Consider the following 24,022-nt stretch of genomic DNA (forward strand, 5'->3'; position numbering starts at 1 on the left):
ACTTTACCATATAGTTTCGTCCCACTTCTGTAGCTCTTGCACTTGTTGTGATGCATCCTTCTGTGCTTTCTTTCTCATGTAGAAGATTGGGCAATCCTTATTCGAGCAAAGAACTTCTTGATGCAATGATCCTTGACATCTTTGACATTCAGTCCAAAGTCGAGAGAATTTGTTCTCCAAATAGTTCATTTGAGCCAAGGCATCGCAATACAATTCAGGTGCCTTGGAAATACAGTTCTCACACAAAGCTCCCTTGTTGTTGGCCTTCAAAGGCGATTTACAGTTCTTGCAAAGCTCTGCCTTCTTTGCAAACTTCATCAAACCTCCACCCTTAGGAGCACTCATCTTGATCGTTCTTGTATGAGCACCAGCTAACAATTCTTTGGCCCTCTTTTCTCCAAGAATTGGTTCGAAAATTCTCAACAAGGGGTTTGAAAGCTGATTCTCCAAGTAGTACTTGACATCGATGGAAAGAGAATTCTCCAAAACGTATAAGGGATCTTCGGATTTCTCGTAGTTCTTGGAACTGGATGAGTTGATAATGACGTAGGCGACTCTGTCACCCAAAGTGGGAGCTGAACCAGCATCTCTTTTTCTCATTCTTTTGGCAAGCTCAACATGGGCTTGCTTACTGTCGTATTCATGCTTGGAGAAAGCTTTCGTGATGACCAATTGCGATAAATCGACTCTGTTCTGCAACAAGTCAGCAATGGTTTGTTTGACATATCTCTCGGCCTTCGGAACATTTCTCTCTTCTAGAATGTATTCCAACACCCTTGTAATGACATTCTGCACCAAACGGCAATTATCTCTTCTGACAGTCTCGATACCCTTCGTATCCATCTTGTCAAACTTGTCAGGATTAGTCCAGTACAAACCAGCATATCTCTTCTTGTTAATCAAAAGATATGGGAAGTATACTTTTTCGAACTCCAACTTGATTGGGTTGATGAACTTGGTAGAGACATATGCAGCGGCTTCTTCTCCTAACTTCATGCAAGTTTCCAAGTCCTGGTGGCCGAATTTAACCATAACAGAATCGGTATCACCATAGATGACTTGAGCATCATAAGTGTAACCATTACCAGTATTGTATTTTTCTTGGACGACGTTTTTGGTCTTTTCAATCATTTCTCTACCAAAGGCAGTGACCGAAGAAGAGATGGCAAGACAAGGAAGCTTACCGATGGTAGCACCAGTGAAACCATAGACGGAGTTGGCAGAGATTTTCAATGCCAACTGTCTACCATTAAGAACATCTCGCTTGAACGGGTCACTTTCTTTCTTGAGATCGGCCTTGGCTTTCTTTCTGGCAGTTAACAATTCATTAAGAATGGTTGGCAAAATACCTTTTCTCTTTGTTTCCTTAACAAAGTAGTCACCATTAGGGGTATGAGTATAGTCATCTTCGCTCAAGTTAAATGCTTTGATAGACTGCTTATTTAAAAGCGTTGTGTAGCACAAATTGTGTGCCATCATGATAGATGGATACAAAGAACTGAAATCCAACGTTGCGATAGGAACATCGTAATAACCTCTGATAGGCTCAATGACTGTGGCACCCTCATACTCTTCGTTACTGCCCTCACTCTTCATGTTCGGAACAACAATATCTTCCTGTAAACACTTTCTGAAAAGCTGAGAAATGACCTTGATCTGCTGGCCCCTGGCCAAAAGATACGAAAATGGAACACCAGTGACTCTTGCCATCTCTGTGTAGTTAACCAAACACATCAATTTCTCAAGTAAACGTAATGGAAGATAAGCATCCTTTAAACAGTAGACAGCTAATCTTCGACGCGTTTCTGCTGTACCATTCTGAAGGTCTGTAATGATAGAATGCTGCACGTCTTCCTTTTGCTCACCTAAGAAATGCGCTGACACAGAGTTCAATGTGTAAGATCTTAACTTGTACTCTCTCTGAATGAACTGCAACAAGTCGAGCTGCATTCTACCATCAATGTTGACGACCTTGTTCTCTCGCGTACCATAGGCACGAGAACTGAAAACAGAGTCCTTGGCTTCCTGCTTAATGTTGACCATTCTTCCGAAGTATGGGAACTTGGGGATATTAAGAGCCTTGGCTCTGTCGAGAAGATACGGAAGATCGAAGTTGGCAGTGTTGTAACCAATGATAACGTCAGGATCTGACTTGACCACGAAGTCTCTCCATGCCATGAGCATGTCCTCCTCTTTCTCGTTTGAAAAGATTTCAGAACCGATAATAGGTAGACAGCTCTTGACTGTGAAGACATTACGAACAAAAGGTCTGGACTCACCATATCTCGATATAACGTTGGCAATCTGAATGACAGGGTCCTGGTTAGCTTCTGGGAAGACACCTTTTCTTCCAGCACACTCGATATCGAACGACATGATACGAAGAGGAGCCATCTTCAACCATTCGCCTTCTGATGGATGCGAGATTAATTTCCTATAGTCAACAGAACATTCGATCTGACATGTAGATACCTTAAGATCGTTATCAGTGACAGTGTAAGAACCAGCGGGAAGCGTGATCCATGACATACCAGTGATTCCACAATCAATCATCATTCGAAGCAAGTAGTTGATATTATCGTAACTGACGCAAGAAGGAGGGAATAACTGTTCGAAGCGGATTTCACCACGTTCGAAAGCACCTCTGATCTTGGTGATATTCCTGGCATTGTTCACGATCACTTTAAAGAAAGGAGACTTGGTACTGTTGTTGAAGCCCCAAATCGACTCCTTCTTCACGATTTCAACCGTTTCGACGCCAAAGTAGTTGGCTTTCAAGTACGCAGTGAACTGTGTCAAATGCTGATCAGGGAAGAAGCCCCTAGGCACAGGGACATAGAAATAATGCAAGAATCCCGTCACATTACAAAGCACAGAATGACCTTCAGAAGTGATACCGAAAAAACGGGCACTGGACTCGTCACCATGTGTGGCTTCTTCAGCATCTAGCTGCTGGAACGAGATATCCCTAGTTGTGTAATCTTTAGGCAAAGGCGGACGCTTCCAGCTCTGCAGCTCTTCGTGAAACGCCAGCGCCAGCTCTGTCATCTCAACCAACTCCTTTTCAAACTCCAGCGGTTCTTCATTCCCATTTGGTCTCTTCACACGCTTAAGCAACTGCTGCTGAGACTCCGATAGTTCAAGCTTCGAGTCGATATTCTGCGATCCCACAGGTAACGCATGGGCACCTTCCTGGCTATGGTACCATGCTCTTTTAAGAGCATTGGGGTCTTCAGACATGCTGATGTAGATGTGGTAAGTATGCTTATTGGAGTACGATCTAGATGTATGGAGTAGAGATGATGCGATCAAAAACGCGTACGCGGTGTGCGGTACCCTAGGATGCACTGGTGGACGATGGTGGGGAAGAAGTATACCACTGAAGAGAATAGCGTGTTTTATTTAAAAAGGCTGCTTTGGATGTGTTTGGTTTCCTAATGTATACATAAGGAGTTTGTATTTTTTGGCGTTGGCGGGTTGGAGTGGTGTCTCAGTGTGGTGATACACGCGACTGCCACAATGTGCCCCTGCCACACCATAGTGGTGCAATACGACTTCATTAGGGAAAGTAGGGAGTAAGGCTCTGAAAACGGGGAAACATTAAGGTTTGGATTTGGAAATATGAGAGACTTGGTTCCATGTGTATCCAATAAATTAGTAGGACATTCAGTAGCTGACAAATATCGTGAACCACAGTAACTCTCAGTAGGAGAAACTATCCAGGAAAGCCTAGGCGGATGCCTTGGTGGCCAGCAAAAACTGCTCCAACTGCTGCAGAAGCACAATCTTTAAGATCTCAGCATCGTGATGGTCCGTTTCAGTAGCTTGCAGAAGCTGATTGAGCACCCTTCTCAATACTGATGTTCCTGAAACCACGTCTTTGTACATGCTGCCAACTTTAACTGGAGGCGACGAAGGCCTTGAGATAGCCGCGTCTCCAGAATCTCCAAAAAGGTCCTCACCCTTGTCATTGAAAAGATCGTCCATCTCAAAGTCCATCATCAAATCATCTTTTGGAGCTAATTTAACGTCAACTGGGTCAGCTATCTTCTCTGCACCTTCCAGTGATGCTGCTCCACTAAAGATACTTGCGTAATGGTTCTCGATGCTCAACTTGAACTGGCTGCCAAACAGCATGGGGCTGATACCTCGGGGCTTTACCTCGTTGAATCTCAGTTTCAACTCTGCGTCACTCATTTCTGTCGAACTTTGACTTGTCAAAACAACAAGGAAAGCCATAAAGTCTATAATTATTTTGCCTTCTTCTGCACTGGCACCGTGGCTTGCCTTGCTTCCATGGCATGATCTTATCTCGTTAAGTAAAAGTGTAAGAATCTCTTCACTCTCAGTCACCTTCCACATTGTACGGAATGCTCTCCATATACTTTTGCCAGATTCTTCGCCATCTTCATTAAGGAAAATCTGGGCAGCTTGACGAATAGTTGATGCTAGGGAGTCACCTTCGGTATGCTTTTGATGTTGGATGAGTAGCGGTCTGTCAATTCTATTGTACTCTTCATCGGCATTTTGCTTGACGACTCTCACTAGCTTAAGCATAATCTCTTTGGTTTCCCAGTTTCTGAAAGCATAGACTGACTCAAGGAGCTCCTTGCCAACTAGGTTCAAGACAAGACGGAATGTGTAGTTAATCTCTGATCCCTCTTCCTTATTCTCTCCCAAATTACTTTGGACTATCTTCCAAAGAATCTGAAGGAAGATATCGCTGTTCCGTTGTAAAGGACCGATATTTGAAACAATCCAGTGAATGAGTTCTGCAGAGCTGGGTGCTAAAAAGTCCTGTGACAAGTAGTCAATTCCATTGCTAAGATTCGGTGAGGCCAAACTGCCAGCAATATTAGCCGTGATAGCGCTTTGGAATATAACAAATACCAACTTATAGATCTGTTTGACATTCACTGACTTAATGAGATCATCAGATAAGCCGTCATTGTTAACATCAAATAAGGCATTGGCCCACTCACTCAAGTGCTCGTTGTAGGTGTTAATAACGCCAGAGTCACTGTCTTTTTCGGGTTCCACCTTGTTGCTGAAATTGGTACACAGTCTGTAGTAGAACTTGTTCATAAAGTCAATAGTGTACGAGCGCCCCAAAGTTACTGAGATGAAGTCAATACCGAAGAAATTGGTAATTGCGATGGAACCAGTCATCAATATACCAAAATATGAAAATGTTTCTTGGAAGTTGTTGTCGTCAGCATCAGCACCAAAGCTGTCATTGTCGATGTAAGCAATAAGCGGATCTATAATACCCCAAGGTCCCCGCGGATCGACGAAATAGACATAGTTAGTCACAGGCAAGCAGATCAGGAGACCTAATACTAAACGGACGAGCTTTTCGTTCGACTTTTCCTCGATAAGTTTCTCCAATGAGCTGGATACAAGCGAGCGGAGCTGCTCTTGTTTGGAAACCAGGTATTGTATATCAGAGGATGGCAAATCCTCGAGAAAGTTGATGAACTTACTCTCTCCCAACGAAGTGAACTCAGTGTTTATGTTGAGAAGCTTTGAATTGAACTCAGTCTTAAGGTGGTCTGTGTGATTGAGAACATTCTTCTCGTGAGTTATGTGCGACCATGTAACCGACTCAGAGTCTTCAGGGAACGTCTTGGTGTATGAAGAAACAGTAACGAGATCCTGGTACATACAACTTCTCAAGAACATTTTACGCAAGTCGTATGGATGGGAGGACCTACCACCAACGACCATTTCGATAAGATATGCATCAGTGAAGCCTGAGACGGTTTTGAGGATAACACTTTCAAGATTTGAAGAGCCATCATTGTTCTTGGGTCTCGATTCTTTGAGGAAGAGCGGAAAGCGACTCACGATGAAATTTTTCCAGTTGAAGAGCACATACGGGCTTTCTTGTTGTTGGATAGCGGTGGAGATACCTGTGAAAAGGATTTCGACCAACTCCTTGACAGTATCGTCGTACTTAGACATGTCAACGCGGAAGAATGCAATGTACTGTTCCATGAGCTTCTCGATGTTCCATTGTCTGAACCGCTCATTGAGCCACAAGAGCTTTTTGAGTTTTGCAATTTTCATAACTTTCTTGGAGTGTTGATTCAAAGCAAACGCTTTCCTCACTGGAGTGGCTGAAACCTTTTCACGCTTCACGTTCCCCAAGGCAGAAGTCTGAAGCTCCTTATGCAACTCTGCTGCGTTCAACAAACTGTTAGCCTTCTTCAGAAAATAAGCCAACTGGCTAGTAGCACCCAAACTTTGAAGCAGTCCCATCACTTCCAATGCCAAAGCACGGAATGGCTCTTTCTGGACCACCGAGCTTGCGTTATCAATGATGTTACCCCATAAGAAAAGCAAGTGGAACCAAAGATTCTTCGAGTTTTCATCAAGCAGCAGCTGAAATGATCTTTGCAATTGAACAGTGTAATCAGGAAGACTCTGATTGACGAAAAACTGTAGCACAGGCTCCTTGAATGCCTTGTATCGACTCTTCAAATACAACACAAACTCACGCTGGGCGTCTGTAGGAAGACCATGCAACCCAGACATTATCCGTCGAAGTTTTTCAGCGCTTTCATTAGCAAAAGCAAACGCATACTGGTGCTGAAGCTTCCATTGCAAGCGGTGTTTCAGCAACGTCAATAGAGAACTGGCAAGCTCGTTGTCTGGAATTGGCGCTTTTTCATCAAGCTGATTCAACAATGCCACGAACGCCTTCGGCTGGGTCTTCTTGCCGAGGGACGTCTGCACGAGCTTGTCTGCTTTGACGTCAGAGACCATATAGTGTTGAAGTGGTAACCGTTGAATAATGTTAGTGCGGGCCGAAAGCGCACATACAGAGCGCATGGAGACTTAATATGTATTTTGCAACCTACTGAATATACACCGATAACAACGCCGAAAACAAAAAGAATAGAAGGAATGGGGTTTTTTTCGAAGGTGGTTTGCTGGTTTGAGTGGCTCACCATTTGGTTGAGTTTGATAAAGAAATAGCGCATCCAGAGTCTGACAGCTGAGGAGGCATCCAGATGGAGCGTAAAAGGCTGGACTCGAGGCCAGAAGAGGCGGGTTTTCCGCCATTGAGAGGAAGTTCTGACTCGCTGCTGCTTCCAGGCGACTCGGAGTAGCCATACTCTCTGCCAGTAGTTGGAGGCAGGGCTCTGGTAGTAAACACAGACTGAGTAGATGAAGACTGGTTGGTCTGCAACGAGTGAGTAGACATGTTATCGAAACCTCGAGATGAAGAGCTGAGTACCGATGCAGTGTCTTGGGACAGCGATGGCGCCATGTTGAATATGTTTGACGAAAACATTCCCGTGTTCTCGTCGATGTTGTAGATGCTATTGGTATTGTTCATGCCATTGCCGTGTCCATTGCCAGAGTACCCAGTGTTGTACTCTCCAGCGTTACCTTGGGAACCGAAAGCCAGATAATTACCCTGCGTCTGGTTGTTTTGGGCTTGGCCCTGACTCGTTGGGGCATTCTGGTAGTTCCTATAGTTCTGGCCCAGACTGCCCTGGTACCCACCATAACTCTGGTTCATCCCCTGAGGATACCCTGTCTTCTCCTGACCTGTTTTATAATAAGCCTGTCCACTTGCCTGCTCCTGGCCAGCCATCAGGGCACTCATATAGTCCATGTTCAGGTACATCAACGGAAGCTTTCTAAGGTGCCCATTCTGCCCATTCTGTCCGCTATAACCATTCTGACCTGGATTCACGTACCTTTGCAGTTCGTTAAACGAATACATTGCCTGGTTTTGCTTCACAGCTGCTGCTGCTGCCACTGCTGCCAAGGCGTACTGTTTTTGGTTACCAGTCGCCTGATGCTTTCTCTTGGAGTACCCACTGGCCAGGTTCTGGCTTCGTAGTCTTTCAATACACGTGAGTTGTTCGCCAAAGGGCTCCAGTAGTAATGATCTCTTCATGATGGTAAGGCTTCAAGAAAAGCCGTTTGCCAGAAAAAGGACTCTGGTTGGCTTCCTCAACACCAATAGGCGCTCCAGCTTGGGCACCTCTGTGCAAGCGTGGCTGCGAAATGAGTTGCTACTGAGACATCCATCTGAGACACTCAAGACTCAATACTACAATTTTTTTTTTCTGTAAAATGCTGAATATACTGTTTACTCTAGCTTCCGGCGCTTAGTTGCCACGCAGGGACACCCACGTTTTCGATCGACTTCTTTACCACTTCGTCGTCATTACCTTCCTTCAAGGCCTGCTGCTGCCATGCTGGGATCAGGCTTTGTTCGTCGTCTTCACCTTCTTGCGTGTTTGGCCCCTCTTGCTTCTTATCCTCTTCCTTGTTCTTCTCGGCCTGTTCCTCGGCCTGCTTGTGCTTGAGTTGCCATTCTGGAATACCGGCTGCGAAAATGTTACCTGGAGTGGATGGTCTCGTCTCCTTCAGCGTAGTAGCGAAGTTCTGGACTGGAGAAGTGATATTGCTGCTTTGATTGCTGTGCTCGCCGCTGTTAGGCTGCGACGAGGTGTTGGAGCCTGTGGTTGGTGCGTTGTTGGTGCTCTTGGCCTTGGCCTTCTTCAAGATCTCAGATGCGGATGGGATCGAAGAGACTGGTGCCACCTTGCGGGGCCCACTGTTTTCAGATGACGCGTTGGCACCGCTACGAGCCTTGATCAAATTCTTCAATGATCCAAGCTCCTCGGTGATTTCACTAAGCTCATCTTGAATGTTGTCCTTGGTCAACTTCATGTTCTTCTCCACACTGTTCTGCAAATTGTCCACTTCGAGCTTCATCAACCTCAAGTCATCGTCAAACTTCAACTTATCCTTATTGTACTTGGACAAGAAGTCGTTGATGTTGTCTATAACAACGTCGATCTCGTCGAGCTTCTTCTCGTTAGCATCCTTGATCTCCTTTTGTTCAGCGCCCATCTGTTCGAGCACCTTGTCAATCTTGATGAACTCCTCATCGATCGCCTCCTTATCAGCATCAACTCTGCTCTGCAGAGGTGGAATGATACTAGGAATCAAGTAACGTGAAACCACTTGATACAATCCGTAAGTAACACCAGCCGTGGCAGTGGCCATGATGAAATAGTCTTTCCATGTTCTTTCCGGTGGCTGGGGCGCCATTCCATAGTAGTCATATGGCACTGGAGGAGGACCCTGTTGCTGGGAGTTGGAAGGAGTTAGCGTTTGAGAAGATGATGGAGTCGACGAGGAAGAAGAGGAAGAGTCGTTGTTGGCTCTTTTCAATGCTTCTTCGATCTCATGTTCGTTAAGTCCTTTTGTCTCCAAGAACTCAACCTTTTTATTGAGTGGCGACAGTGCCACGTTAGGATCCTTGAGGAAACTAACGGCACTGTTAATCAAATCCTCATTCATGATTGGAGAGGGAGTTTGAGGGAAGTACCAAGGATGATGGAAGAAAAGATGTGTTCTAGCTTACCCCAGTTTACTGAATGATTCCGAGGTCTGAGCGGTTTACACCCGTACACCATGACTGGTCCCCCTCCCCCACCCACTTCACTTTTTTTTTTTTTTTTTTGGTTGGATCTGTCAAACCTACTACAGTCATGTGACATATACGGGTGCAAAATTTCCACCCAACGTCTATTATAATTTACATGAAATGGCTATTTTGTTTAAAAAATACTTCTCTTTTTCTAGCTCATAAGAACTTGAGAAGCTCCTCGTATATACACCAACTGATGCCTGCGCTGAGGCCCTTGCGGCCGAGCCGAAGCGAAAGTCCGTTGAAAAGGTTGCGGGCTCCACCAGGCTCCAGGATGATTTGTCTTGTAGCTGTCCATATAGTCGGTGGAGTGCCGACGCTAATAATAAGTTGTAATCTTGTTTTGATTGCGTCAAATGGCGCAGTGAGTGTGGTGGCCATGGAGGCGGCCAATACGGCCGACAGCGAGTTCGTCACGCTGGCAACGTACCTGTCAGAAATGCTATCTTTGAATGGGAGAATAACGGAAGGCATCACATCGTTTTTAAAACTTTCGTAGAAAAGAACGTACAAGCCCGCATAGGGACAATCCCTGGCTAACGTAGCCGTGGTACCTTTGAAAAAGTTTTTGAACGAACCCTTTGAACCGCTGCCTTCATTGTAGATGCCTTCAAAGCCTTCGTACATGGAATTGTAATTGTACAAGTTGGACTCAAAACGGGTCTTGATGATAGTGATCGGCATGGTGATGACTCCCACGGCCGCTCTCACGACAAAGCCAGTGGCCAAGTTTTCAGCATGGGAAAGCTTAGGCAACACACTAGACGTTGACTTTTCACTGACAGACTTCAAACCTGCCAAGTATGCTCTGGTTTGTGAAAGAATCGTAAAGTATAACCCTGCCCCGACCGAAGTACGCAACGTGGACGGCAACACACCTCTCCACAAATCCTTAATGTTGGCCAATTTCTTAAGCTCTTTACTGATCGAAGTCTTAAACCCAGTATTACTACGGCGCTGCTGCTGTAGTCTCGTCTTCAACAAGTCCAAAGGTTGAAGGGTAAAGGCGGAAATTAGACCAGCGGTTCCCCCGGAAATAAGATGGATGGTGGTAGTAGGCACCTTGGCTTCAAGCGAAGCTTTCGGTGCTGGAGGCGTTTGCTCATGGTCCATGAAAAGGCGATGTAAGTGTTTTTGAAGCCCAGGAAGACGATAGGGTATTTGTATGTCCCGAAAGAAAAGCAAGCCCCGATGTGCCTTGCTTGAGCAGAAGTGGGCCTTTAAGAAGCGGTTATATGCAAGCCAGAGGCCATAGGGCGATGGTTGGTTGTTGAGATCGAGGCAAGCGAGGGCTTCTATATCCAGGTTATAACAGATAAGGATCACAAGACAAAGCATTCCAAGGCTCTGAGTGGGGCATTTTTGTTTAAGGTTGTTTTCTTTCTCTTTTAGTATTGTCTAAATTTGGGGGCTGCTGATTTTGGGCTTTTGATTCGTCACCCTTTTCCGTCGGCGTTTTTGTGAGCTCTGCAGGTGTCTTCTGGATTAGCGCCAAAGGTGGTCTAGGAAGTTTCGCAGCCTCTGGCTAATAACCAACTCTTCGTCCACGCCATCTAAACGGTCGGTTCCTTCAATGTTTAAATCAGGCAATGAGTGCTTGAGAAGTGAAATGCTGCAGATGGCTAGGAACGAGTGAAATGGGTCGGGGAACGCTTCGGTATCTTTACCAAACCCTCCTATAAGCTTGTGCTGAGTCCTGTCAAGCAAGTAGTCAAGGATTCCTTCAGCATTGATCAATTGTACGCCATCTTCACTTAGGAGTCTCAACAGCCCCATCACCCACCACAGGTAGCATGTATCGGCAAACTTGTTCTCTCTTCCGTTGAAGCCTCCAACGTCACTAGGCTCGTAGTATTCGTACGACACACCCTTGTAAAGTTCCAGAGGGTAGGCCACTTGTCTATGTACAAGCCAATTTTTAGTAAGTTCCACCCAGTCGGTGTATTGTGGGGCTGAAAGATCACACCCAAGGAGTCTTAGTGCTGCTATGCCACAGAACGTAAGCCCCGAGTGGGACTCTGTGTGGGACGATGATGAAAGCCCTCCGTTGAAGTTAACCTTATCTAGGATGAAAGCTTCTAATTTGGCGACATCAATGTCATTTGTTCTTTCGTTTTCTGGAAGTTTTTCATACCCAAGCATCTTCCTGATACCAGCTGCAATGTAACACAACCGAAGATCAGACTCGCCCCATGGATGACCTTCAGTATCAAGCACAGGCCTAAACGAGCCGGCGTTCTCTCCCTCGAGGATCTGACTTCGACTGACAAACCTCATGGTCTTATGTCTATCAAGCTTCTTGGAGTAATCTTCATCGAACGCCAACAACGTGGCCAACGCAAAGAACGTGGCCAGCAAGTTGGGCAAGTCATACTCATTCATCCTCTCTTCAAGAGCAAATGTCTGACTAGCTCTAAATCCCTCCATCTCTCCATCTAAGCTCGGGATCAAGTGGGCATAGATATCTGCCACACCTGATTCTCTATCCACCTCTGTCTCTAGTCTCCCCAAGAGCGCAAGCCCATGGACAGCAAAATATATGAGTGCTAGCTTATTGGAATCCTCAGACTGGGCCTTCTCAGGCATTGACTTCAGGCATAGCCGAAAGTAGTTGGCGTGTTTCTCTGGTAAGAAGGACATAGCGGTATGAGATTTCGCACCATGCCGAGATGGAGTTATGGAGAGTATGTGGGTGGAAAGTGTGGAAAACGGGTGGTAAAAACGATGGAGGGGGATGAAAGGAACGGTTAAAGGACGTTTATATCTTTTTTAGTGGGTTTTAATGTGTTTTCGATTTTTAGGATCATGTTGAATATTTGTGACTTTTACAATGGTTGCAAATTACGCTACAAATTGACAGTACTGTACCTATTTTGCAATGGACTAGAATGCTATGAAATTATACTATGCAACTTCTTTTTTTAAAATTTCGTAGAAATCAATATGAATGCCAATGGCGTTGCCAGGACGGTCAGAGATGATCGATGCAATTACTGGAAGCTTTCCAGACAGCTTGAGTGTCGCTGAGTAGCAGTGTAGCTGCAGCTTCAGCTTTAGAAGGTCATGGTCAACTTTGGAATAATCTATACTGCTTTCCACCCAGTTAATGGGATATAGGGTGAAGGGGTTTGCTATTTCTTTTGGAAGATGTCGCTCTGTAGGTAGACTGGCCAACCCAAACGAGAAGCTTGAAAGGTCGATGTTCAAGCCCGTGCCCAAGTACTTCGTGAACGCCTCCTTTAGCGTCCACAAATGGTTAAAGGCAACATACGCCTTATCACGGTCCTCAATGGCTTGAAGTTGTGTTGCTTCAGAATCACTGAAGATGCCTGCAAACTCATCCATAAAGCCAGTAGACGATATAGAGTCCTGCTCTTCGTGTGATAGATCAATACCCACTGCCTCTGAATCAAGCAGAATGGCAATACATGCTAGGTCATTGGAATTGCTATTGTTGAAGGCAAAGGGCAGCCCTGGGAGTTGTGGCTTTCCATGTTCACTGAACTCGAAGTCGATATCGTCCCAAATGCCAGGTTTCAGGCCGTCCGATAACTTGGCAAGTACAGAATTCAAAACAATCTTCATGAATAGTCGGGATAGTAGCGCATGTTTCTTGTTGTGTTTGACGTTTCTGACTTTCACTTGGTCTGTCAAGCTCAAGAGACGTAGACAACCCTCGAAGTTATAGTCGTCGTTCAAGAAGGCCAGTAGCTTCTCTTCTGACCGAGAGCAGGTAAATAGGACGTTTCTATGCTCGTTGTGGTCCCATTGGTGCAAAATGGTCATTGGTAAGGATCATCGTCTGGTTACTTATCAGTAGACGCACTAAGCGCATAAGTAGATGCCTCTACATGTTTTGAGCGATACACACCTTCTTCTTACCCAGCTTAGGTGGAGCCTACTCTTTCTTATTTCATCCCATCAAGGACTTCTATGTGAATAGCTACTGGGCCAATGGCCTTATGGAGACCTATTTTGCAGCCGTTTGCAGCCACAAAATAGTTAAAACTACCACGAAATCAAGACAGCCAACCTGTAACATCTTCAGCCACACAACCTAGTTCTATATATTTTTCTATACTTTATTTGGAGTCGTAGACATTGTACAACTTCTGTACTTCGCTCGTTTCGCAAGGGTTCCTTTTGGCTTCTTCTGCCGTCTCTTTAAGAACCTTCTTCAAGTTCTCGATGGCTTCGTCACTGATCTGGTAATGGAATGCCAATCTGCTTCCATATGCCTTGATGTTATGTTTTTCTGCAGCCTGGACGAAGAAATCGTTATTGATCTTGCTGGCGGCAAGGTCAATGAAAACAAAGTTGGTATGAACTGGGTGCTCAAGAACTATACCAAGGTCCTCACAGTACTTTCCAATAGCCTTGGCTCTTTCGTCGACCTGAGCCAACTTCCCAAGGTTCTCATCTATGGCAACCAGAGCCATTTCTGCTAGGAGACCACTTTGTCTGATACCACCACCGTTTTGTTTACGGAAATGGTTAGCTTTTCTAATGAATTGATTCAGTCCCACAAGAATAGAGCCGATTGGTGCACCCAATGATTTCGACAAGCAGAGAGAGACGGAATCGAAGTAGGAAGCATACTCGGCAATGGAAATACCTGTGGCGGCCGAGGCGTTCCACAATCTGGCGCCATCCAAATGCAAACGAACATTGTTCTCTTTACAAAATGCAGAGATACGCTTGATCTCGTCTAAAGGAAACAACATGCCATGCAAAGTGTTCTCCAAAGAAATGACCTTTGTGGGACAACCATGAATCTCACCATCGTCAGGCACGAAATTAGGCAAAATGTCATCCTTCAAAGTCAAGTGTATACCATTCTTTGGTGCCACTGTTTGCACCATTGCCTGGGAAAGCGTAGGTAACCCTCCTGCTTCGTGAATGTAGACATGAGATCTATGATCACAGAGAACGCCATGCGGAGGCTGGAACAAGTTCGTTCTTAAAGCAATCTGGTTCAGCAACGTTCCTGAAACACAATAAAGACCAGCTTCTTTTCCAGCAAGTTTGGCCACCTTCTCTTCTAATCTGGTGGTTGAGTCATCCTCGTTATACACGGCGTCACCCAAGGAGGAGTTAGCCAAAGCGGCCACCATCAGCACGCTGGGCGTAGTGAAAGTGTCCGAACGGAATTCGTTCTCGGCTGGGCTTTTTTTGAAGTTGGAAAGGTCAACAGACATGTAGATGATGGAAAAGAAGGTGGAAAACGATAAAGAAGCTTAGATCGTGGGGGATCCTTATCGGCTCTATATGCAAGTGCAACGGAATTTTCCACTACTTGACAGCTTTATATGGATAAGTAATGGAAGGTAACAAGTGTGAGGTCGTTTAGATATAAGTACGAGACCTTGTTTGTGTTTGGAAAGTGGTGGTTTTGGAAAGTGGAGGTCTGATTTGTGTATGTCATTCGCAACAACGGAAATTCAGCACTGATAAGGCAGGAAGTATCAACGAACTATGATAAAACGACGATCTGACATTGAAAAGTGATACCTGCCCTGCTACTAGCGTAGACCAAATGATTATTTTGGAACCCCAGTATCTATACGAGGCTAGCACTGGCCAACTCAGTGGGACTTGTATGGCCATGTCCATTTAGACATTTTTCGCAGCCATTAATAGATCTACCTGGAATGACAGGAAACGGCTAAAAAATATATACACCATTCCATGTAATAGGTACTTTCTTTTTATGAAAAGACTTATACTTACGTCTTTTCAGACCGAAGAACAACCTTCCACAGTTACTCCCCCTTCAGGGCCCTTCAGGGGCGCCAAGCGCAAAATACTCGTCCCTTCTTACTAATACCCCATAGTCTCCCCCACTCACCATGGATCTACACTGTAAGCCAACACCATAACGCAAATTGACTCCACAGCGACTGGCCAGTGCCTGGCAAATGACTGGCCAGCGATTTAATGACTTTCGTAACGCTCCTTCAATTAAGTAATCACAGTGCTAGTTCTTACCGATAGACTGGACCATACTGGCCTGGTATGCCTTGCAGCCAGTATCGCATAACCTCAACCACCCTATCTAAGCGACCAAAGGACCCAAAAACGGAATCCGCTCAGGGAGTCAAGAACCATGCACCCTTTCTTCTTTTCTGTACTATTGTCGAATCGACATATACTATTAAGGCATGCAATAGCCCCAAGGTGCGGTATTTCGCAAGGACTTGCCCAAAAGAGCGCACTTGGCGCTATCTAAGCGAGTATAAATGCCATGGGGTCTCCAGCCATAGTTCAGCAACTCAGCTTCTTTTTCTAAAAAAACATGTCTCTTCCTTTGGAATACCCAGTGACGTTGCCCAATGGGCTCAAGTTCGACCAGCCTTCGGGATTGTTCATTAACAATGAGTTTGTTAAGCCTCAAAAGGGTAAGGTGCTCGACTCCATCAACCCATCTACTGGCGAAATCAATGGTTCCGTGTATGCTGCTGAAAAGGAGGATGTGGACGTGGCCGTAAAGGCTGCTAGAACAGCTTTTGGCAAGTGGAAGTACGTTTCTGGTGCCAAAAGAGGCGGCTTGTTGTATAAGTTTGCCAGTTTGATTGAGAGAGATGTGGAATTGATCAACGCCATTGAGGCCTGGGACTCTGGTAAGAACAAGGACCTGAACGCTAGGTTCGATGTTGCAGAGTTTATCAACGTTTTCAAGTACTACGCCGGCTGGGCCGACAAGATCACTGGTAAGGTTATCCAGAACGATCCTAGAAAACTTGCCTACACTGTGCACGAGCCATTTGGCGTTTGTGGCCAGATCATTCCATGGAACTTCCCATTGCTTATGGCTGCATGGAAGTTGGCTCCTGCTCTTGCTGCTGGTAACGTTGTGGTGTTGAAGACTTCTGAGATCACGCCTTTGTCGCTTTTGTTCGTCAGTAAGTACTTCAAGGAGGCTGGTTTCCCACCAGGTGTGGTGAACATCATCTCCGGTTACGGTGCTACTGCTGGTTCAGCCTTGGCCTCTCACAATGACGTTGACAAGATCGCCTTCACCGGTTCCACTGCCACTGGTAAGATCATTACCCAATTGGCTTCCTCCAACATGAAGGCTGTGACCTTGGAATTGGGTGGTAAGTCGCCTCTTATTATCAGACAAGATGCTGAGTTGGACCAGGCTGTGAAATGGTCTGCTATTGGTGTCATGTCCAACCAGGGCCAGATCTGTAGTGCTACGTCGAGAATCTTGGTCCACGAGTCTGTCCACGACGAGTTTGTCAAGCAGTTCGTTTCCCACGTCAAGGAGGCTTACAAGCAAGGTGATGTTTTTGAAAAGGGCGTTGTTGTGGGCCCTCAGGTATCTCAAGTCCAGTACGATAAGGTCTTGGGCTACATTGATATTGGTAAGAAGGAAGGTGCCAAGGTCGCCTTGGGAGGTGAGGCCAACAAAGACGCCGGTAAAGGTTTCTTCATCAAGCCTACTATCCTCACTGACGTCCAGCACAGCTATAGAGTTGCTCGTGAGGAGATCTTTGGTCCAGTCGTAACTGTCATCAAGTACTCCACCGACGAAGAAGCTGTTGAAATCGCCAACTCTACTGAATACGGTTTGGGTGCCGCTGTCTTCACCACCAACATCGTCAAGGCCCACCAGATGGCTGCTGATATCCAGTCAGGTATGGTCTGGATCAACTCTTCCAACGACGCTGACGTCCACATCCCATTCGGCGGTGTCAAGTTGAGTGGTAACGGCAGAGAACTTGGCGAATACGGTCTTACTACGTACACGCAAGCCAAGGCGGTCCACGTGAACATTGGCACCAGATTGTAAGTAGCTTCATATAAACAAAAAGAGCCAATTGCAATGGCTGCGAAAAGCCATCCAGGTATATAGTAAGTGGGGACGATTTTCTCTGCTGCGTCGAAAGAAAAGAGGTAATCCCACATGTCGGTAGCGAAAGACCCGTACACCACCATACTTAACACTCCCACAGGCTGACCCCTATTCCACTATGGGCCCAATGCACGGCTGTAGAGATTTGGTGAAAAAAGCGTCCATCATGCATTTCTTCATTTCTTCTTATTTGCTGTCCACATGGACTCGTTACCTTTACCCATATTAGCCCAGATATGTCTGTACGTGGCCCAGCAAGACTTGGCCAGTATGGCTGCTACAAGCCGTTTTTTGCACCCAATAGCAAGTGAAGCGTTGTATAAGAAGGTGCTGGTTGTTTTGGGTGCCCAAAGGCCACTCCTAAAGGAAGATGAGGGTATTAAGAGAGACGTTTCTAGTGGCGGTAATGGCTCTTTTGTTTTCAGTCTGAGTGGTTGTGCAAGCTTGCTTAGGACCCTTGACGAGCGGCTCAAGGCTGATCTAGTGGAAGACTTCTGTTTCGTTTCTTGTGATAACGGTATGGAAGATGTTCAGAGACGGTTTAGAGATGTTCTTACTGGTCTGACTCGTTTGAGAGCGTTTCATATGGAACCAGCGCTTCCAGAGACTGTTGGTGGAGACCTTACCCACCGTACGGTCAGGTCTATGGACCTGCTTGAGAAAGCCATGCTGGAATGTTGCTGCAATGTTTCAGTTGACTTGGAAGAGTCTGCTGAAGCTAAGAAGGCCGTGACGCTTCCTATTTCACACACACTCTGTCATTTACGCTGCAACCTGGAGAGTTCCCAAGGCCTCCAGGTGCTTGATCTGCTTGGAGAGCCTGAAGATAGATTACAGTTAGACACGCTCTCCATCTCGCATTTGCATCAGGACGGCAACGATCCGCTTCACTTTTCAAGCGTCGCTGCCGCTATAGATATACCCCATCTTTCGAAACTTGTGCTTAATGTTGACTGTCACGAGCTCAACTGCTCATGTTACAGTGTCTTTTTCGATAGATTCGCTTCGTTCGTGGCAGAAAATGGCGGCTTGCCAAATTTGACTGCCATTGAAATCGAAGCTTTCCCTCAGGAGGACTGGCTCCGCCCAGTGGAGATGCTCGAGCGGGTCCTCGAGCCTGTAAGCAACTTCTTAAGACAGCTCACAGGCCTTACAGCATTAAAACTTGATCTTCAGACACCTAGTCTTAAGATGACTGGCGACAGTGAGAATTCTATTTCTGACGCCAATAAAATCAATAGACGTCTTGTGGACGCATTTTTCCTTTCGATGTTCAAGACGCCAGACTTTGGCCATAGAATTAAGAAGCTCGAGCTTCCAGACTTTCTTGCATCGTTTGCATACTACAAACCAGACTTTTTTGGGTCTATGTTACACACTTGTTCATGTCATGGCTGTGAGAGTATCATTAAACAGCTATCCGAAGGTGTTATTGCAGATATTATCAAGGAGGACCCCGAAGAGGTTGACGAAAACGAGGCGTTTTACCTTGTGATGTATGCCATTCTCCGTAAGCTTCAGAACGAGCAACTCATTCCTCTCAAGGACAAATCTACCTATAGTCAAGCGCTCTTGAAGTCTGATAACAGTGACTGGCTTACAGAGAACTTTGGTACCTGCACTGTTTCCGAGCTGGCCTTGAAGACATATGTGTTGCACCAACTTCGGTCAGTGGAGAGCTACTTTAGCGGGATCTTCGAGAACATGACCAGTCTTAACTTGCATGGAGTTTACTTTGAGAAGGAAGACAGCATGAGAAGCGTCTTCCAGAATGAGAACTACTTCTCCGAGTAAACACCCATATTTATATAGAGCGAGCCTTTATGAATTAAAAGAAGAGAACCTACCCGGACCCTCCGAGTCTCGAAACCCTCGTAATACACCGAGACCTCGTAATTACTCCGTTTCCCCCCGTTCAGTCCATCTCTGTCTTCCTGTCCAATGGCTGCAACTAACCACCTACTACCAGTATCACCACCAAAATAAACCAATCCCAGCAAAAATCAGCCCACCTACTCAACCTTCCCCCACTTCATCAACCCCTTCCCTCTCTCCCATGCCCCCACCTCGCCCTCTTGCTCCCGTCAAGTCTTCACCATCCATGATAGAAGCCCTGGGCGACCCTGTGGCCCCAGGAATCACAACCACAAGACACAAAACAACCTGACCACCGTCCAGCCAAAAAAAAATAAAAAAATTAACCTACAAATCTCCGAAATCTCCCTATTCCAAAAAATCCCCTTTCCCTCCAAATCCCATCCCCTTCCATCCCTTGCCAGCGCTCCCCCTGGCCAGTTGCAGCTGCTTGCAGCCAAATACGCAAGCGAATTATTAGCTTGCCTAATCACTTGCCTCTCCTGTCGAAAGTGCGGGTTGGACCCATTTTATCTGAGACAAAGAAGACAGAAAAAAAAAAGTGCCTGCCTACCGAGAGTGAATGAAAGTCCACCATACACCCAAGGCAGTTCCCCCAATAGCCTAAAAAAACACCACAGCCCAGACCTTCCAAGCCCTCCAGCTCTTAACGCTAATAGTATAAACACTAGAGACGGACATTTTTTTCACCTTCCATTCCACGCCTAGTCGTTCCTTTTCTGCCCCAGCATAATACCTAGTCTACCAAGGATAGATGGACTCGTTCGACTTCTCCAGAGGCGCCAACGACTCGCCCCAGGAATCGTTTTTTGCCATGCTCCACCAGTACTTGCTCCAGTCGGGCTGCAGCCAGAGTGCTTCCATGCTTGTCGAGGAAGCAAAGGTGCAGTTGAACAGCGGTGACGGAGCCTTCAACGATGCATACTTGTACGAATGGTGGTGTCTACTATGGACCATTCACAACTCGTCAAAGAACCCACACGCTGCCACGATGCCTCCGCCGCCAATGCCGCCCAACCGCTTTGACCCTAGACAGTTCCAGGACCAGCAACTTCCTCAACAACAGCCTCAACAACTCCAGCAACAACAACAACAGTTTGGGCAGCCTCAGATGCCCCAACAACAGCAGCAGCAACCGCCGCCACCACCACAACAACAACAACCACAACCAGTCCAGGCGCCTCCTCAAAGCCAACCTACGAAAAAACAGACGAAAAAAGCAGCAGCCGCCGAACGTACGCCGAAAACAACTTCCAAAGCTGCTTCCTCCGCTACTACTCCTGCAGCCCCATCTGCTGGCTCTCAAGCTGGTCTGGAGAGTCTGGCCATCATGGTTCCCGGTCAGGTACCGCTTACTGTAGGTAAGGGGCAGCCGCCAGCCAAACGCCAAAATTCTGCTAATGTATCGATGCAACGGCCTCAACTACAACCGCAGCAGCGTGCTGCTGTGTCACAGCAGCAAATGGGACGCCGTGCTCTGGGTCCTGGCCAAAGAAAACAGAAGAGTGCTGCTGCTGCTGCTGCTCCCATGAATAATCAGCAAAACCATATGAGCATGGGTAATGTGCCTATGGGCCAACACAACGAGCCACCTGGCCAGAACCAGAACTTTGCCATGTCTCAGATGAACGTTCCTTCGTCAGCGCCGCATTCAGCTACCAGTTCGGGTCCCAACTCAGATCCAAACCTGAAGCCTAATTCAGAACCCAACCTGACTAACTTTGCCCTGCAACCACAGCCAATGCTTCCAACAGGCATGAACAACGGCGATTCAGGACATCTTTCCAACGGTCAGCCCGACGGGCTCAACATGGACAATGACTTTGGCATGAACTTCTTGGGAGCCGACCTTAACATGGACTTAAACGGGTTCGACATGACCAGTATGCTCAAGTAAAAAAAAAAGAACCATTTTTTTTTTTACACAACTACGCCCTATGTAGAGACAATTGGCCCGCCTTCCCGCCACATTAATTCTTTATTTACAAAAAACCCTCCCTAGTGGTTCGATTTGTGTTTCCCCCTTAGATCCAGCGTTTGGCGCACTAAGGCTAAATATTTAGCGAAGGTTCCATTTTCAAGTGCCTCGCTTGTACATAAATCGCATAATCAAAACATTAAATCGATCCGAGTGTACCCCATCACATATTAGCTCGTTTATCTGGATAACCGATCCTTAAGTGACCACTTCATACCCGGGAACCGCCATTTTATTTATATTAGGACACGACTCATCTTCTTTAAGTCGCTGTATACTTTCCCCACATTCCTTCTCCCATTCTTTCCTTCAAACCCTATTTCCTCAGTTAACCGGGATTCCCATGATTACAGGCACACCGCCCCACTAAACCATAATATTCAGCCATGAACTTCGACAAATTCGGCTTCGGCAAGTTTAATCTACTATCCAACTACCTGCCTGCGGAGGCAGACTGGGGCATCGAGGAGCCCATCGTGCCTCCTAGACCTCGGTTTAACTCCACATCCACATCCGAGTATAGTCATTCCCGTCGACTTAGAGAATATTCCGTCAGAACTCCATCATTTGCAACATCATCGTACTGTGCTAGCGCTGCGGCGCATAAGGCGCTTCCTTCGACGACGGAGAGCTTTCATAAGTTCATCAAGAAGTACTTGAGCTTGGAACATAAGGGTACAGCCATTGTGGAGCGGTTCAAGTATAACTTGGTGGTTTCGAATCTTCTCGATGCGTCAATGGTGCTTTCCAAGAACGAACAGGCCCTTAATAACCTTGTCCAGATTAGAAACGAGGTGGACTCGACGTTGCATGTTAAATTGGCCAAAGAGTTCTCTTTTGACGGAACTACCCTTGAGGTCATCAACAAGCAGTACAGGCTTTCCTTTCCCTCAGAATACAGCAATCCGCTTCTCCTTCTCAATATCATATCTTTGATTATCTTTTTGTTGAAGCAGAACTTCCACATCAGATCGCATGTTCCTTATGCTGGAAGAATAACCATGTTCAAGATATTGCTCATTATGGCCACCAGAATTGTCAAGTGTAAACGAGCAAAGACTACGCTTACGGCGTCGAGGAGTTTGCGTAGCTTGGATGATTTTATGATCTCCAATTGCAGGGTTAACAAAGCCTTGATCACCAGCATGATCTCATTGAAAGAGTTCGAGATGTTTGCCTTTATGAACAAGACTTCAAACACCGATTCAGCTACAAAATACTCCGATGAGTTGAAAAACCACCTCAATATGCTCTTGACATGTCTTTCCCTTAATATCCGTCATTCAGTGAGCACCTTATTGCCAATGTGCAATGGCCTGCTTTTGGAGCAGTACTGTGAAATCAACAATGTTCAGATGACCCATGTTTTTGAAGAGATTGTTGATCACCCCGAGGAACAGCATACGTTGGAGAGTCTAAAGGAAAAGCTCAATGCTTTTAATAATCTCAGACGTTTTTTCATTTGTCAGCTTTTAACTATTCATGATTCTCCTCAACGCAACTTCTTTATGCTTAAGCTTTATGATGCTTTCCATATTGATGATGCAGAGGTCTTCCAACTAAACATTACTGATAGACTTACCAAGTTGGAGCACATATTCGAAAACCATACGAAAACCCTCGACCAACTTCTCGCATTAAACGAGAAATTCAAATTGTTGAAGAAATCGGCCCCGTCTACTGACTATGCAAATGATGATGTCCTTTCTCGAGCTAAAGCGCCCGTTGAACGCAGAGATGATGAGCTCTTCTTAATGGATTCTGAACTCAATCTTCGAAACTTGATAAATAAATTGTCCAGTGTCACGACAAGTTTGCTGTACTTCAAGAAGTACAGTCAGTCGATTTCTGACGTCAATGATTCTGAGGAATACGAAGAGAAAATGTCCATATTTTCACTGTTCCAAAGTGAGCTCAGGGGCTGCTTGGACTTATACAACATTTGTAAGAGTGATTATGAGGGTGATTATTCCCGCAAGTTTAGACCTCCGTCGCAAACATCAAGTGCTTCAACGTCTCAGCGTAACTCGCTTAACAGCAACGAGCAATTCAATCCAAAATCTTTCCAAACAGGTTCTTCTGGCTCGATGAAGAAGCGCTATTCTTTGCCATCAAATGGTGAAGGCCCTCGGTCCGAATATAAATCGGGTTCCACAAAAAATGGCTCTCTGGATAAGAGGTATAAACGACTCTCGACCGGATTGCAGCTTGGCTTACTTACAGTGTTCGAGGAGCCCACCAAGAAGGATGATATCGCTTCCGAGCCTTCTAATAAAGACGAAGTGAAGAGTAATGATCTTGTTTCTCCTAGGGGCAGCTACGCTAACACTTCTCCCCCTTCGAACTATGACAATTTCAACCAGGCAGCACTAGATGCGCTTACACGACGAAAGACAAATCGACATTCCGTAGGGAGGTTCTCTGTGAACTCTCTTAATTCAAACATATCCGGAATCACAGATTTAATTGCATCAACCCAGGGGACAGGGGACGAAGATGAAGGTGAAATTTCCAAAGCAAGTCTACTAAGTGGACCTATGCCGCCAGGAATATCCAAGGAGGAGCTAAAGAAGAAGCTAGAAGAGAGCTTTACCCGAATATACAGCTTGGAAAGCGAAAATAACGAACTAAAGAAAAGTCTGCTCGACGCTCCTGGTGAGCGAAGTGATACAGATGACTTTCTAGAACTGGATAGCATGTCTAAGCGAACGGTGGATCCATCTTTCATGGCTAATTTGGAGAAAACCTTGAACCAGAATGCCACCGCAAGCTAGCATAGTGCTATACCAGCTTTCACATCATCAACTACAAACTACTACACATTCTTTTAGACTACATGACTTTGTAA

The 24,022-nt window shown here is 45.9% G+C and overlaps 11 protein-coding genes across 11 annotated transcripts; 4 read left to right on the plus strand and 7 right to left on the minus strand. All coding sequences in view use genetic code 12, as the record gives it.

Annotated features, from left to right (window-relative positions):
- Positions 1-3: 3 nt before the first annotated feature.
- Positions 4-6,768, minus strand: CXQ85_002465 (DNA polymerase delta catalytic subunit; the record flags this gene model as incomplete). Its single annotated transcript, XM_025486136.1, has 2 exons — positions 4-3,280; positions 3,761-6,768. The coding sequence occupies 2 exons, from the start codon at positions 6,766-6,768 to the stop codon at positions 4-6; spliced, it is 6,285 nt and encodes a 2,094-aa protein (XP_025343686.1).
- A 181-nt stretch (positions 6,769-6,949) lies between these two features.
- Positions 6,950-7,915, minus strand: CXQ85_002466 (uncharacterized protein; the record flags this gene model as incomplete). The annotated part of the gene is made up of 1 exon (XM_025486137.1): positions 6,950-7,915. The coding sequence occupies one exon, from the start codon at positions 7,913-7,915 to the stop codon at positions 6,950-6,952; it is 966 nt and encodes a 321-aa protein (XP_025343687.1).
- Positions 7,916-8,115: 200 nt separating this feature from the next.
- On the minus strand, positions 8,116-9,333 carry PEX14 (Pex14p; the record flags this gene model as incomplete). The annotated part of the gene is made up of 1 exon (XM_025486138.1): positions 8,116-9,333. The coding sequence occupies one exon, from the start codon at positions 9,331-9,333 to the stop codon at positions 8,116-8,118; it is 1,218 nt and encodes a 405-aa protein (XP_025343688.1).
- Positions 9,334-9,619: 286 nt separating this feature from the next.
- Positions 9,620-10,576, minus strand: CXQ85_002468 (uncharacterized protein; the record flags this gene model as incomplete). The annotated part of the gene is made up of 1 exon (XM_025486139.1): positions 9,620-10,576. One exon carries the CDS (start codon positions 10,574-10,576, stop codon positions 9,620-9,622), a length of 957 nt encoding a protein of 318 aa, XP_025343689.1.
- A 372-nt stretch (positions 10,577-10,948) lies between these two features.
- On the minus strand, positions 10,949-12,103 carry CDC43 (protein geranylgeranyltransferase type I subunit; the record flags this gene model as incomplete). Its single annotated transcript, XM_025486140.1, has 1 exon — positions 10,949-12,103. One exon carries the CDS (start codon positions 12,101-12,103, stop codon positions 10,949-10,951), a length of 1,155 nt encoding a protein of 384 aa, XP_025343690.1.
- Positions 12,104-12,367: 264 nt separating this feature from the next.
- On the minus strand, positions 12,368-13,249 carry LYS5 (holo-[acyl-carrier-protein] synthase; the record flags this gene model as incomplete). The annotated part of the gene is made up of 1 exon (XM_025486141.1): positions 12,368-13,249. The coding sequence occupies one exon, from the start codon at positions 13,247-13,249 to the stop codon at positions 12,368-12,370; it is 882 nt and encodes a 293-aa protein (XP_025343691.1).
- A 296-nt stretch (positions 13,250-13,545) lies between these two features.
- On the minus strand, positions 13,546-14,661 carry CXQ85_002471 (threonine aldolase; the record flags this gene model as incomplete). The annotated part of the gene is made up of 1 exon (XM_025486142.1): positions 13,546-14,661. The coding sequence occupies one exon, from the start codon at positions 14,659-14,661 to the stop codon at positions 13,546-13,548; it is 1,116 nt and encodes a 371-aa protein (XP_025343692.1).
- Positions 14,662-15,758: 1,097 nt separating this feature from the next.
- CXQ85_002472 (uncharacterized protein) lies at positions 15,759-17,258 on the plus strand (the record flags this gene model as incomplete). The annotated part of the gene is made up of 1 exon (XM_025486143.1): positions 15,759-17,258. One exon carries the CDS (start codon positions 15,759-15,761, stop codon positions 17,256-17,258), a length of 1,500 nt encoding a protein of 499 aa, XP_025343693.1.
- Positions 17,259-17,522: 264 nt separating this feature from the next.
- On the plus strand, positions 17,523-19,115 carry CXQ85_002473 (F-box protein; the record flags this gene model as incomplete). Its single annotated transcript, XM_025486144.1, has 1 exon — positions 17,523-19,115. One exon carries the CDS (start codon positions 17,523-17,525, stop codon positions 19,113-19,115), a length of 1,593 nt encoding a protein of 530 aa, XP_025343694.1.
- Positions 19,116-19,950: 835 nt separating this feature from the next.
- Positions 19,951-21,093, plus strand: MSS11 (Mss11p; the record flags this gene model as incomplete). Its single annotated transcript, XM_025486145.1, has 1 exon — positions 19,951-21,093. The coding sequence occupies one exon, from the start codon at positions 19,951-19,953 to the stop codon at positions 21,091-21,093; it is 1,143 nt and encodes a 380-aa protein (XP_025343695.1).
- A 467-nt stretch (positions 21,094-21,560) lies between these two features.
- On the plus strand, positions 21,561-23,948 carry CXQ85_002475 (uncharacterized protein; the record flags this gene model as incomplete). Its single annotated transcript, XM_025486146.1, has 1 exon — positions 21,561-23,948. One exon carries the CDS (start codon positions 21,561-21,563, stop codon positions 23,946-23,948), a length of 2,388 nt encoding a protein of 795 aa, XP_025343696.1.
- Between the last annotated feature and the right edge of the window lie 74 nt (positions 23,949-24,022).

Source organism: Candidozyma haemuli (assembly GCF_002926055.2).
Source record: "Candidozyma haemuli strain B11899 chromosome Unknown D_2014730914, whole genome shotgun sequence".
Lineage (NCBI taxonomy): Eukaryota > Fungi > Ascomycota > Pichiomycetes > Serinales > Metschnikowiaceae > Candidozyma > Candidozyma haemuli.